We start from the raw sequence: 14,712 nt of genomic DNA, 5'->3' as shown, positions 1-14,712 counted from the left end.
AGCCATAAGAGAATGTACCAAATACATTAATAATGGGGAGAGACATTCCTTGGAAACGAATTTGGAAGAGAAATCATACAATAGTGTACAGACCAATAAATTGGAGATGCATTCCTAAAAAATGTGTTTTCTCCACCCACGAATAGGACTCGCACCAGACAGCAGTATTTTAATACCGGTGTGGGAATTGGCCATAAAATTTCAAAAATATCTTAAAATGTTGAATAATGAAAAATAACAGAGAAGCAAACAACCGAGACTGACAGAAAACAATCAAAACACGCAGAATTAATTTCTCAACAAAAACTATTTTGAATGCTTTAAAATTTAGCATCTGGAACATAAAATCAAATAAAAACCTAAATTGCTGAAGTTCGTGATTTCATTTTGTTGAAAACTTAAATAAAAGATTTGACTCAATGATTCAAACGACTCCAAATTGATTAATTTTTTTTTAATTTGAAAAGAAGCTTGCATAAAAAAAAACTGGCGCATGAGAGGTTCAAAATAAAAACCCTCCTAACGATTCATACAAAAAACCTGGCGCATGAGAGGTTCAAAATAAAAACCCTCCTAACGACTCGTACGAAAGTGATAATGTTCAAAATAAAAACCCTCCTAATGATTCGTACGAAAGTGATCTAGTACTTTTAAACCAAGTTTTTAGAATCTCAAAACCTTTAAGACATTTAATGATTTCTTTGTTTGTTTAGCAAATTGTTTAAAAAACAAAACCTCAGACTCGTACCAGTCTCAATTTGTTACAAAAGAGTACTAAAAAAAAAAGTTTTCAGAGTTCAGCATTGGGCTGACTCCCGATATTGACAAAGAATCCGCTGAGTCACTGGATAAATCCTATAGGAATTGGCATTCCTGATCCGGATCTGTGAATTTTAAATATTCGCACGAAAAGTACACCATGTAGCTGAGTATGGTGAAGTTTGCACAACCAGACTGTAGTTTGGGCCTCCATGATAGATGATCTGATCAAACAGTCAAAACATATTCCATACGTTTATCTACAAAAGTGTAGCTATTTTCAAAAAACATTTCTCATGGTAGGTTATTTCAGATATTTGCAGAACATAGATGCCCTTTTCTATACCTATTAGAATGGAAGTAAAATAGACCAAGAGCCAAAGGACAATAAACCACAATAAAAAGTCCCCTTTTCCCGAAATAAGGCGCCACCAATTTTTCTTAGGAAGTTCAGGACTGCAACTATTTGAGCCCAAAATCCAGGTTCCACTACGTAGAACACAATATTTTCTAACATGAAAACAATAAGAAAAGCCAATAATCTGTTTTTCATGGTGTCTTCAGTCAACCAAAACCACCTTGGATCTCAATTCGTCCACAGCAAAATGTAATTCCTAACCATGCAAAGCAAAGGAGTCATCGGCCCCGAGAATCCAGAGAGCGGCTACGGTCAGATTTTGCCTGTTCAGAGTCAATTTGTTGCATGTAAATTTCTGAATCTCAGCTGCATTTTATATAGGAGATCCAGTTTCTATGCGGCCAAGTTCGCATATGTTGAAATGCGGGCCTCTTAATAAATCTATTTTTGAGATGGATTTAAGACTTAATTTTTAAGGATATGTAATCTCTAACATGGAGATTATGAATATAAAAAAATAAATTAATTCTAAAAACTTAAAATAATAATTCTAGTAAGAAAACATTTCAACTGTTTTTCCATTGCTTTTAGATGAAACACTTGTAGAAATGCTTTACACTTTCTGGACCGTATATGTACAAATGCGGTCCGGCTCACATGAAACAATTTTCCTTTTATACAACTTAAACGTGATTTGTGTCTGTGCGTGTGTGTGTGTGAGAGAGAGAGAGAGAAAGAGAGAGAGAGAGGGGGGGAGGGGGCATGTGGTAATGCTCTACCTCTTAGCGCCAATATTTTTGTCAAAGGACTATTTACATCATATGTTAAAGGAAGACCAGATTCACAATTCACAATAAATGACAAGGGTACATGTTAGTTGCTTTCAGCCATTTAATTCCGCCCATGTGGCTAAGAGGATACCCGTATCATTTACTGCAAACTTCATCCTGATCTACCACTGACAAATGACATAAGATGCCGCTACTAAAAAATGCTACTAAAAAATATTGGGCGCACAAGTATAGCAACCAGTGCTAGCAAAATTGAACCGGAAGGGTTAACCAGACATGGGCCTGGAAGCGGTATAACCGGCCTAACCGGTAAACTGGCCGATTCAACCGCTCTAACCGGGCAAGTCCAGTGTTGAAAAACAATAAAAAAAAATACAAAAACAAACTACTAAAATATGAAAAGCATATAAATAATGATTAAAACAAAACGCATTCAAATGAAGTTGAAAATTAATGAAAAAAATAGATTTCAACCCATTTTATATTTTCCAAGGGCTATTTTAAAAAATTTCTAAAAAAAAAAAGGAAAATATAAAAGTGAGTATTAATGACCAAAAGAATTTTTAAATCTTTACCATAATGTAAAGAATATTAAAAAATGCATTACAAATCAAATTACTTATTTTTTAGACTTTATATACATTTTTTTGATTTTTTTTTTTTAAATACCCGTTGATCACCCTAGCCACCCAAAACTGAAACCGGACATTGGTCGGTTCCGATCTAACCGGGCGGTTAGCGGTTAGATCGGGCGATTTTGTGAACAATGATAACAACAGAGTTCAATGACCAAAAAAATTCTTTAGCACAACAGCATATTACAGCAACTATGAAAAGCAATAATAACTTATGCATGTCATTAAGGACAATCCTCACAAGCACAACCAAAGGAAGAAAACATTCACAAGTGGTACATACCACAGGGGAGCGAGAACGCGAAATACTGCGGCTCCTGCTGGGGCTCCTCCTACTGCTTGTTCGCTTATGCCGACGCTGTGCCTCAAGGAAACAGAATGCCAGAATCAGAAACATAGTAAAGAACAACATAATTTTTTACAAAAAACAAGAAAAGGAATCCAACTTACAGAGGGAGATGGTGACTTTGACTTAGATCCAGGTCTGCAAAACAAAAATGTAAAAAAAGGGGAGAAATTAGGCATAAAATCTTGCATTCATAAACACATCCAAGAGTTCCAGTAAACTGATTAAAACACATGTAAAATGAACATGAAAAACATTGTTTTTAACCATATCAGAAACATATTTTACAATATAAAGAATCAATGGGAGAAATGGGTTCCATGAAGGCTGCCCATTTATTACTATATATGGTTGCATAGGAGTTTCAACCTCCTCTGCACATAATCCAAAGGAGATAATCAAGCCTCAGGTCATCATTTCGAACAAATTACACTGCCTGATACAAGGGTTCATGGTGTACCATGCTGCAGAATAACATCCTAAAAACTTGATATATTTTGTGAAATCATAAGAGGGTACACGATTACTAGATTCAAATGAACAATGGCAGCGCAATGATGCATAAGTAAGTTTACTAATACCACCTGGAAAAATTTGGTTCCAATGGGATTTCCAGTTCCACTTGGATGTGTCCAAAAGCTTTCCCAGAAATCCATATTTCAAGCTCACCCAATTTCAACTAAGTGGCTACGTAGAAAGGAAAAAGAAGAAACAGAGATTAGATGTCACTGCCTTAAAGCTATTCGACTGTATTTACACAATATATCAACAGTCTGTATTGTTCTGAACATTTACAAGCACATGCTTATTTATTGTTTTTTTTTCAACAGCATACCTCCTCAGGCACACATCAAAAGTAATCCAATTCCAGCCATCCCCATATATTTCCAAACAAGCAATCCCATAAATATGCTTGCAAGCCGCATGCCTCATCTAAAAACAAAAAAGTCAGTTTTCACAAACTTTCAAGTAGTCTCATATCTGTGGTTCTTGCTCCCATCCTTTTCCTTTGTTATATAATTATTAACTATATACATCAAAACCAAATGAGGGTGATGATAGCAGAGAATAAATGGAGTAAATAAAAGACTCTTCAAAACAAAAAAAATCTACCCAGAGATGAATTCATAAAAGTTTATCATAAAAGATCAATGTCTAATCTCAATAACTCAGTCATATCATGTGCCAATGCTTACGTGCACATCTTGATGCACTCATGCATGTCCATGCACCTGGGTCTATTGCTCACGAACTCTCTAGGAAAATTAAGCTAACAGTACAGATTATGATTACACAAGAAATTCTGCAGACTCAAAATCACTTCTAAATTTTTCCTTTGTTTCCAATTCTTTTTTTCTTTTATTCGAATCTACAGATCAATTAGGATCCAGGTCTCAATTCGTAACAGGGTTGAGGATAGCTATAAGTTGGCAAAGCACTCGCTTATCTCATCTTACCAAGGAAAGAATTTGAATCAGCAGATACCTTTGGACTTGTTCATTAATAAATGAGGGGAACTTCAATACAAGAATTGATTTTTCGGATCTTCTGCTACATTCCTTGATGAATATTCTCATTATACAGAGGTGTTTTTCCTATTCTCATATTGCTTGATTTCTTTAAATCATTTAATAAAATGGTTGAAACAAATAGAGCAAAAGATAAAAAAACTCCGGAAAAATTGGCAAAGGGAGCGCCTTTTATCTTTCTCAACTCGTGGGGACTGGAAAGCACATGACTCATAAACTTGATGATTTTATTAAAATTTCAAGGGATGTACACAACATATCTCATGCACACTACATAGCAATGTTTACAAACCCCAAACCAGGAACCTGTCGGGTCTGAGTCGGCCGTGTGACTAAGCAAGCCGCCCCAGCTAACACGATGACTTCTTTTGAAAAAGGTAATAAATAGAGAAATATGGGGAAAAAAAAGAAGAAAAAAAAGAAGAAAAAATTTATAAATATGATCTATAGGAGAATTTTTCCAAAAACTTTTATCATTCAACCGTTCATCTAGTATGATCTTTCAAATAAAAATCAAAATAAAAATTAAATTCAAGACATTTTTGAAAGAAAATCGAAGGAAAAAAATAGTAAAAAAGAACCAAAAAATTGATATAGATATTTTTTGTTTTTAATCAAAAACAATTCCTATCGCATTTGTAGATCAATAACCTAGGACCATTTTGGGACGAATTAGAACAGATTTGGTGCAATATTTGAGTGAGAAATCAAACTTTTTTTATTTTCGGTAAAAAATCCAAAAAATTCAACTATATATATATATATATATATATATATATATATATATATATATATATATATATATATATATATCTGGAAACAAGGGCTTAGATCAAACAAATTATGATAGGAATCTTTAAGAGAGCTCCAATACCAACATTTTGGATCAAATTTAAGACAAACTGATTGTTTAATGAGAGAGATAGTAAGAAAGGTGGAATGGTGTATAGGGATCTCTCCAAATTGCGATTCTGGATCAAAATATTTATTTTTTGGAGGCCTTAAGATAGATCCAAATTGATCAAAATGGAGGTTTAAAATATTATTAGTTAAGAAAAGAGAGAGAGAGAGAACCATAGCTTACCTCTTTTTCCACCTCAAAAATGAAATAAATAAATAAATAAAGGGTACCCAGGCCGACTCACTCGAGTCTGGGTGAGAACTGGCCTGGGTGCCTCTGGGTCCAATTGGACCCGACGAGTCTCCAGCCATGCTCCACAGCACAATAGGATTTGCTTTTTTTTCCTCGGAAGTTTGTTGAGCACAAAAACAACCATTCATGGACCCTGCTAGAGCTCTTTTGAATGAAAGCCATCTCCATCAATTCCATGGTTCATCTCCTATTCGTATAGATGTTATATATTCTTACCACATTTGAACACAACTATCATTCCCTTTATTTGTTTTGGAAAACTATTCCAATCTACTATCAACATCCAAATTAACTAAGTATCTCCCAAAATAATAAGGAATTTGCAGCATGTGATATTCTTTAAAGGCCTCTTAAAGTAAGTCATTTCTGGGTCGCGATTTCCCTATAAGTTAACGAGTCACAATCCCACCAGCCTGGCAAGGCACTCACAATCCACTGTCAACTTTACATAGAGTTTGGGAGGTAGTTGATCATTCAGACCTTCCAATGTCATAAATGACAATCTCTGATCTATGAATGGGTATATTCCCAATATTCACAAAGAAAAAGGGAAGTGACTTAGACAAAACGAGAAGTCACTTGGACAGAAAAAAAGCGAAGTGACTTAAACAATTTTTTTTTTTGATAACCTCAGTCAAATCAATTCAAGCACCCCTATTGATAGCTGATAATCATCCCTAAAGGTGATGTAGACATATAAGCTATGGAAGCTGTCTACATTCTACATTTATAAATTGCATCAACCCACTGATGGCCTATCCTCTTCAGCTGGGAGTTAACTCTAGAACTGAGAAACCAGTCCATTATGATATATTACTATGTGCAGCCCTTGACTCCTCCCAATAAATCTGCATAATACAAGACCTTTCCCCTACAAAATACACTTTTCTTGCTAATGTTCTTTTCTTACCACGACCATTAGCTTCATCACACAAGGCTGCTTTTGAGACATGGTCGCAACAAGTTGCAGTAAGAGTTGCAAGCTCATCAGAACAACCAACATGAGATCAATCTACAAGGATTGGGGAACTTGTGCACCTAGAAACAGTTCTTATCTGATCCATAACAGTCCAATCAGCAGGTGACCATTCAAACTAGCCAGCATAGCATAATAGAAAGCATTACTGAGAATATATAAAATAAAAAATACAAAGAAATTTGTTTCATTTCTTTTTTCCAGTTTCTGAAAATAATTTGAGTTTGATGAACTCCTTTAGAAATGCATTTGAAACACAAAAATTCACTGGTGTCACTTGTCTCATATGCAAATATCACACCGTTTAATAACAAACTGAGTACCTTGCCGGTGACAAATCCACCATATATCACCACAAAAATGAGCTGAAGTGCACCAAGTTCCACTCACTGCCATTTTATCCTCGTACTCAATGCTTTTCATCCATCCTACATGTCCTCGTATCTATCATGTTCCTACCGTTCCTGTGTCATGCCTCTCATCTCTACCAAAATCTGCCCTCATATTCCAGATGTTTTCCCCCCTATCTATCTCCCAGCAAAAAGTAAAGCCCCAGCTATGCCCGAATAACCCCACACACCATCATTCCACCTGTATCCTCCACACTGCAAATCACCGAATTAATCCAACTTGCCCACATGCATTCCATGTCTTCCTCTAAACACCTCTCTCCCAAGGAGCCTCAGCATAAGAACACCCTCCATTGTTCATGAAATTTCCATGGTGCTACTTACACAAGCTAAGACAAACGGCCAATGAAAAGCTATCCTCCACCCCCTTTTGTTTCTTCAGTATCTATTTGTGTAGCTTCTACATAACTCTGCAACCTATCTACTCCCACGAAGATGCTATGACCATGGAATGATCACAAAGCGTGATCTTGATATTCTCCAATTGTTCAAATATTTGGAAGGTTCAACTGCTACACATCCATTTCTCCTCCACATCTTACTGTACTACATTGCATGAGGTTCTGCTCCACTAATTGTCAAGATTTCTAAAATGAACCCCTCTTAAACTACTGCTACTACTGCGCATACTCCAGTACTGTATCCCTCCATCGTAACCACCATCATCAAGATCTGAAAACCAAACCCAATGGTAACAACACAGAAGAAGTCACTGGACCACTCTAGACTCCAGCACAGCCCAGCTTCCACAGCTGCCAGAGCTGTAACATTCTGTTCAATGTTCCTGCTGAGATGGTTTCGCCACAATGGTCCTATGCCCATTTAGTATTAGTATTAACATCCCTACCTCATGGCCCTCACAACCAACATAATAGGCCCAATACTTCCCCAAAAGAAAGAGAAAGGCAATAATTAAAACTTTGTAACATACAGTTATTAAACAAATAGAAAGCTTTGGACAAAATCTATTTACCAAAAATTAGAAGGGAATGAAGTATTCATGGAAAATCATAAAATGAAAAATTGGAAAGGTAAATGAGCAGAAAGACTTCATCTACCAAGAATTACCTCATAGCACAACAAAGAAACCATTGGATTTGACTGGACAGCCAGAGAAAGATGAGATCGTAAAAACAATTTTTCAAATGTCATGAATCAAGATGAATTTCATAGCTTTTTTTGTCCGTTACAAGAAATAGATAGAAAGAAAAAGAAAGAACCACCAATTCATGTAAAAAGCAAGTCAAATGGAAACGGAATATAAGAAGAATAAAGTACATTTTATGCAACAAATTCTATGATTGGACAAAATCTCCTCCAATTATAGGAAACATTATGCACTTGAAACATAAATAGATCCTTTCTAATGCATTGGGAAAAATATACAGAAACTGTACCTTCCTTTCACACGCGGTGGTGGTGATCGTGAACGAGAACGTGATGAAATGGACCTAGATCGAGATCTAGATAGGGATTTGGCCTTCGGGGGTATGCTGTATGAAAACATGAATTAAATTTATTTATCACTAGAAATAAACTAAATTGGCGACTTGACTACCCTAAATTACAGTTTCAAACCTTCGACTTCTGCTTCTACTAGGACTTCGGCTACGACTAGGAACAGGACTCTTGCTTCTACTTCTTGAAACTGAGTGACTACGACTGCGGCTACGGGATAGGCTCTTCCCTGACTTGTACTCCTTTACCTGGGGCCAAAAATAACCAAAGGGTTCTAACTAAAAAAAACAAAAGCAATTAAGCATAACACAACTACAAACCAAATGCAATAAGGGATTTATACGACAAGACCATTACCTTTTATATACAAAGGTCACAAACACCCCAAGCCGTTCGATGTCAAATCGGACATCTGAGGTGTATCATTTCTCCACACAGCTCACAAAATTTTTCTGAGTTCAAGCTAGCCAATGGTACGCCCCGGCTGCTTGGTTTCACATCAAATAGCTGGGGTGATTGTGACCTTTTTGTACCAAAGGAATTGTTATATAGAACTTTTTCTGAAAATAAGGTAAACTGCCATATGTAAACTCTCCCATTTAAGGATGACACTAATAGGATCTTAAAAACATCTATCTAGAGATAAAGTCCAGGAGAGATGCAACAAGTAGCATACTAGAACATTGCATGAGGAGACTCAAAAAACGGTAGAACAGGTAGTCCAAACTTCTTGACCCCCAATACAAATGGACATGTAACCATGTGTGGTCAATTCATTACATGTAAAGCAGAGGTTAGTCATGCATTATTACACGTCCATGGGAATGGGATGTAGATACAAAACAAACTATCAGAAATATGATATGTTTGACATGCATGTGTATGCATCCATGTCACATAACTAGAGATCAACTCATGACATGCATAAATACATAGATGGCCTGTTTTAATATAATGGTTATCATCGATAATGCACTGTTTCAATAAAGTTAATCCTAATAGTGAGTTATCTGTTGTTTAGCTGCGCCCATTCTAAAGTTATTTGAGATAAACTTATAGGCAGCTTTACATATAAGTTTATCTTTTTGAAAAGCTATTTTTACTATATTCAAATAAATTTGCTGAACATCACATGTTCTTCGCCAGAAATAACTAAAAATAGATAGGAATCATTGGAAAATGAAATATTTTAATAATATATGTACCAAACAGCTAACAAAATAATTCTATCCAGCATATATTAAATTTCATATAAGATTATGCATTCCAGATAAAATAACTGTCATCCAAACAGGCCACAAATAACTTTGTCTGATTAAAAACATAAAAACGAGATGCATCCACAGGCTTGTACATCTACTGCAGACATGCAAATTTTCTGTCGTCTCAGGAAAAGATACTCAATACTGCCCCGTGTCAGATTAATAGCCACCACTTACTCTTCTTGCTATTCAATACAAAAGGTTACATATTTTACTGTCATTGGAGACTAGTTTGGTGACTGCAGGTGTACCAAAAAGCAAAGGTGCTACAACAATTGGTGAAGAAAGCCAAAAGTGTAACTAAAATTCAATAGCTGAAAGGAATTTTACCCGTATGTAAGCCCGAGAAAATGCATTTCTGAACTCAGAGTCATCAAGTTTCCTTATCTGCTTGCAACAGACCATGAATATCATTTGAATCACTGATTTATATAATTCCAACAAGTTTCTCACGATAAACAATGAGGCAGAAATATGTCAGAAAACACATATAACAAACACGGAGATGCAAAGGTAGCTAACATGAATAATATGGAATAGAACTTGCTTCATTAGTGATAAAAGAAAATAAGCAAGCAAAACAACCGACCGCATATTTCATGTCATCATAGTTTGTGTAGTCCACGATACCAGTTGTGCCTGCAAACCATAGAACTAAATTAGACATCTGGAGCTCGGACAATAAAAGAAATAAGACTACTTAAAAGAGTTCTATTTTTAACTTTGCAAAGAGCATATTAAGACAACAACCCAAACACAGTATCAATGGTGGCCCAGATGTCTTCAAACAAACTGGCTAGCAAAGGCTTTTACCAGCTATTCCCTGCCTTTGATGGCTTTCAAATGGCCAGCTATTAAGTATTACAATCAGGTCAAACACTTAACACACAAGGGGCCATTTATATTTGAACCCCATCTAATTCTTGTTACGCTGCTCCCTAGACATCATATAGAAATTAGGGCAAATGCATACTCAGGAATTGGATTGTAATCACTGAGATACCTACTCGACTTTCCTCATGACACACAGGATTGCTACAGAAACACAAGAAAACCAAAGAAGAAAAGAACAAGATATGCGAAAGAAAACCAACGAAGAAAAGAACAAGATATGCGAAAATAACATGAGGCATAAGTTCCAAAGAACTGAGAATCGCACAAAAATAGAACAATTGGTGCAAACATCCAAATTATCTTAAATTCAGAAGTATTTCACATTCATGCAATGCAATGTATATAATGCTTTGCCTTAGGTGGCTTTAACATGCACAATCATGCACCACAGTATATATAATGCATTGTCGGAAATTCAGAAGTATTTCACATTCATGCAATGCAGTATATATAATGCTTGGCTTTAGAAGGCTTTAGGTGAATCTAGCATGCACAATCATCAAGACCATCTGTTTTCCTCTTTATTTACAATGATCATCAGTTCTGGGCACCTATATTATCTAGTTAGTTGAGAGCATCAAAAGTGTAAGGCATTTTTTATTCTTGTTAGTTTTTTTTTGCCAAGAAAGAAGCTCAATCTGATGACCGGTTTTTACTGGAAATTGCTTCACTTCCCGCATTTCTTGGCTTATATGGAATTACTTGTACCTTGCATATATGTGTTTGGCAGGTCTCCCCTGCTTTATTTGGTAAACTAAAAACCATATAAGCCAAGAAATGCTGGAAGTGAAGCAATTTCCAGTAAAAACCACTCATTAGATTGAGCTTCTTTCTTGGCAAAAAAAAATTAACAAGAAAAAAAAAAATGCCTTATAACTTTGATGCTCTCAACTAACTAGTTACATATAGGTGACCAGAACCTTCCACAGGAAAAAAGGACAAAAGAAGCTCAATTTAAAATGAAATATGTTTTCCGATACAACAGTCACATTTCTCAACAGTTCTAGCTAATTAGGCAGATGCAGAGATGCTAATGAAACCCACTCATTGGCATCAAAATTATGCTTTCCAATACACCCTAGAAAGTAGGATAAGTTAATCTCAGCACAATATTCTAGACATGATGCAGGATAGGAGGAGGAAAAGACTTACCACTGCCATCACGAAACACTTGAGAAAAGCAAACATCACCAGCCCGACGCATATGATCCTGAAACCATTCAACTCACACTCAAGACCACTGATGGATGGACCATCAAAATACGATAAAATCTTAACACACATACTTTCAAGTCTTGCCATGAAGCAGCTGACGGCAACCCAGTTACAAGCACTGCAAAATTCCAAGAATCAAACTCATTACAAGAAAGAAAACCATGGAAGGCACAGAAATATTTACAAATTAATACAAATAAAAAAGAAATCAGTTTAGTGCATAATTAAAAATAATTCCTTAGGTGTACCTCTATATTCAGAGCGCCTTGAAAGTCCACGCCCACCACCATAGCTACCACCATAGCGATCTGAAGATGAAGAATGGTTCCGACCCCCATGGGCAAGTTCTACCTACAAAAGCAAAAGAATTGAAAGCTATAGACCTTGACTCAAGACAAGCAAAGAGATGCACAAATATTAATCTAATAATACAAATTTGAATAGAGATTCCTCCTTCCGATCTTGAATAAAATACACTTTATTAATATTACAGTAAAGTCAAGCAACAATAAACTTAGTCAGCATGCTGCCTACCCTTAGCCGGTGGCCATCAAAGTTGTAACCATCACGACCGCGGATAGCATCTTCAGCATCACGAGCATCTTCAAACTGAAATAACATACAAGATAAAGTAGGGCATTAGAGATGGCCTTGAAGCTAGGCCGGGGAAACAACAAGATCGTTGAAATCACAGTTGACATAACAGATCATACCTCAATAAAACAGTAGCCAGGGGGCCTGGGGGGAATCTTCAATTCAATATCAACAATTGGACCATACTGTTTGGAAACAGTAACCATTAAGAAATAAGAACAATAAAGACAACACATGTTTACTTTTTCCATCTTTTCATAGGAAGAAAAATAAAGATAATATCTCAAAATGCAAATGCAATACAAATTGCAGTCCATTCAAATACATGCCAAAGATATAGCTGCTCCATAGAAGAGTCTAGTCACTACATTTAAACACCGACAAACCCAAAAAAAGGTGAAAAAGGAAAGAAAAAACTAGAAATAAAACTAGAGGAAATATTGTAGTACATAACAACAACTGACTCTGCAAAAAAGGGCCCATCATCCTAATGAAGCCCCGAAGACAGCATCCTAAAGTTGGTAGGACCCCAACAAAAAAAACAAGGAAAAGCGAAATGAATTTTTTTAAACGTCATTAACTATGACATAAATAAAAACAAACAACAAAAATCCCTCACTGGGAATGGATATAAAATCAAACCCAGAATAATTTTTATGAATAACAAACATGATGAAAAGAGACAACACCTTATAGAATAAATCTTCAACTTCTCTTTCACGAATGTCTCCTGGTAAATTGCCAACATAGAGGGTCCTACTGGCCCGGCCACTCATGTTTCCTACAATACCAATAAATAATCATCAGTGATACAATTGGATTAAACAAGTAGCAAATTCTTCAACTTCCTATTTCTATTTTTGTAAATATTTTTTTCATTCATAGAAAAGCTAAAAAAATGCAGAATTACATCTCAAAACACAAACAAAGAAAAAATATCACAATACCAACAAAATTTCAGTTTTCCTCATACAATCAAACAATCATGAAAGCCAAAGCACAGTAATCATCAGTAATTCAAAATTGACTAAACATCTACAGTTGCTTCAACTTTCTGCTCTTTTTTATCTCTCTCTCTACATAATAGGTCTTCCATCCATAAAAAGCTTGACAGGTATGGAATGGTATCTCAGTACCAAAGTGATTCAGCTTCTACCTTTGAATCAGACAATTGTGAAAAATATAGGCAGGGTTACCACTCAGAAACACGCTTAACACAAACACGGACACTTGAAAGTGAATAAAGCGTCACTTATAGATCCGTATCATGCAATAATAGCAAAATTCATACATGAAAACCGTAAATTAATCTGGTAATACAACACAATAATCACTCAAGAACCCAAAAAATGCCACGGGTTATTGTAGTTTGCTACAGATTACAACTCCACAACAACAAAGAAACAAGAAGTTAGGGTTTTTCACAGTGTAATGGGCAGAAGAAAGCAGAATACATTACAAAGGTTGGAGGAGAGAGCGTACCAGAAGAGAGAAAGTGCAGGTATCAGAAGGAAAGAGAGAGAAAATTAGGGTTTGCAGATGAAAGTCTCTGGAAATTAGCTGCAGTGAGTCGGACCAGCACCACAGGAGCCGTGCCCAAAGTCCTAAATGGTTGAAAGGTTTTCTGTCACCTTATATTAAAGGGCAGAATCACTGAAATGATCCTTAACATTTTAAAAATTCCGGAGATATCTTTGATTTATGGGTGCAGTTTGTATAGAGCCTAGGCTCTAAACAATCAAATTAGAGCCTACATTCAAATAGTATCGAGAAATATAGTTTTAATAATGAAAATATTTGTGATAGCCTTAAAATATATTTTCATAGTTATTTATAAATTTTAAAGCTTCAAAAATAGTGTAGATATCTATGAAAATTTAAAAATCTTAAAAATTGACAGTCCAAAAATACATTATAAAATACACTATTTCCAAAACTGGGAATCTATTTTTTTTTTCATGTCCATGCATCTTGATGTCGAGATGATCAATTTGAAGATATTTAAGCATAAAAAAAAAAACCCTCTTCTAGTGAAAATTTTGAGATAGGCTCTAATTTGATTGTTTAGAACATCGGCTCTGTATAAAGTTTTCCGTTGATTTATTGATTTTATTTATATATGGAAAATAGTTTGATAGGGCTGTCAAAATGAGTAAAGCCTCACCCTGCAACTCATTGAAAATTGTAGATCTGGCATCAGAAAACTTACATCGAACATCTTGAATTGACCATTATGATTGTAAAAAAATAATTAGGAATTCAAGCATTAAAAATAGTGTATATTGTAATTCATTATCTAGACTGTCCATTTCGCCCTAAAAATGGTTGTTTA

At 35.5% G+C, this 14,712-nt stretch overlaps 1 protein-coding gene across 6 annotated transcripts; it reads right to left on the bottom strand.

The window, feature by feature from the left end:
- Positions 1–1,147: 1,147 nt before the first annotated feature.
- LOC18438141 (serine/arginine-rich splicing factor SR30) lies at positions 1,148–13,985 on the bottom strand. 6 transcript variants are annotated; one of them, XR_016057514.1, is made up of 15 exons: positions 13,863–13,985; positions 13,070–13,161; positions 12,500–12,565; positions 12,321–12,395; positions 12,035–12,137; positions 11,858–11,904; positions 11,724–11,781; positions 10,267–10,316; positions 10,008–10,064; positions 8,536–8,663; positions 8,355–8,450; positions 3,474–3,576; positions 2,994–3,027; positions 2,827–2,907; positions 1,148–1,440 (listed from the first exon to the last, which is right to left on the bottom strand). XR_016057514.1 is itself a non-coding variant. In XM_011626616.3 (14 exons), exons 2-14 carry the CDS (start codon positions 13,154–13,156, stop codon positions 1,396–1,398), a joined length of 927 nt encoding a protein of 308 aa, XP_011624918.1. In that variant the 5' UTR covers positions 13,157–13,161; positions 13,863–13,985; the 3' UTR covers positions 1,148–1,395. The 6 variants fall into 6 exon arrangements, 3 of the variants coding, with proteins under 3 accessions (XP_011624918.1, XP_011624919.1, XP_088725634.1); XR_016057513.1 differs by having other exon boundaries at positions 2,827–2,901; XR_016057515.1 differs by lacking the exon at positions 1,148–1,440 and adding an exon at positions 3,725–3,822 and having other exon boundaries at positions 2,821–2,901.
- Between the last annotated feature and the right edge of the window lie 727 nt (positions 13,986–14,712).

Source organism: Amborella trichopoda, chromosome 6 (assembly GCF_054954075.1).
Source record: "Amborella trichopoda isolate Santa Cruz 75 chromosome 6, AtrichopodaSantaCruz75HAP2 v2.0, whole genome shotgun sequence".
In the NCBI taxonomy this organism is placed as follows: Eukaryota; Viridiplantae; Streptophyta; class Magnoliopsida; order Amborellales; family Amborellaceae; genus Amborella; species Amborella trichopoda.
This window is presented reverse-complemented; position numbering and strand designations above follow the sequence as displayed.

Coding starts and splice junctions, on each gene's coding strand:
- LOC18438141 (XM_011626616.3), bottom strand. CDS start 13,156: ATGAGTGGCCGGGCCAGTAGGACCCTCTATGTTGGCAATTTACCAGGA. Junction 12,566..13,069: donor TTGAAGATTTATTCTATAAG/GTGTTGTCTCTT, acceptor GTTTCCAAACAG/TATGGTCCAATTGTTGATAT. Junction 3,028..8,354: donor CCACCGCGTGTGAAAGGAAG/GTACAGTTTCTG, acceptor TTTGTTTTGCAG/ACCTGGATCTAAGTCAAAGT.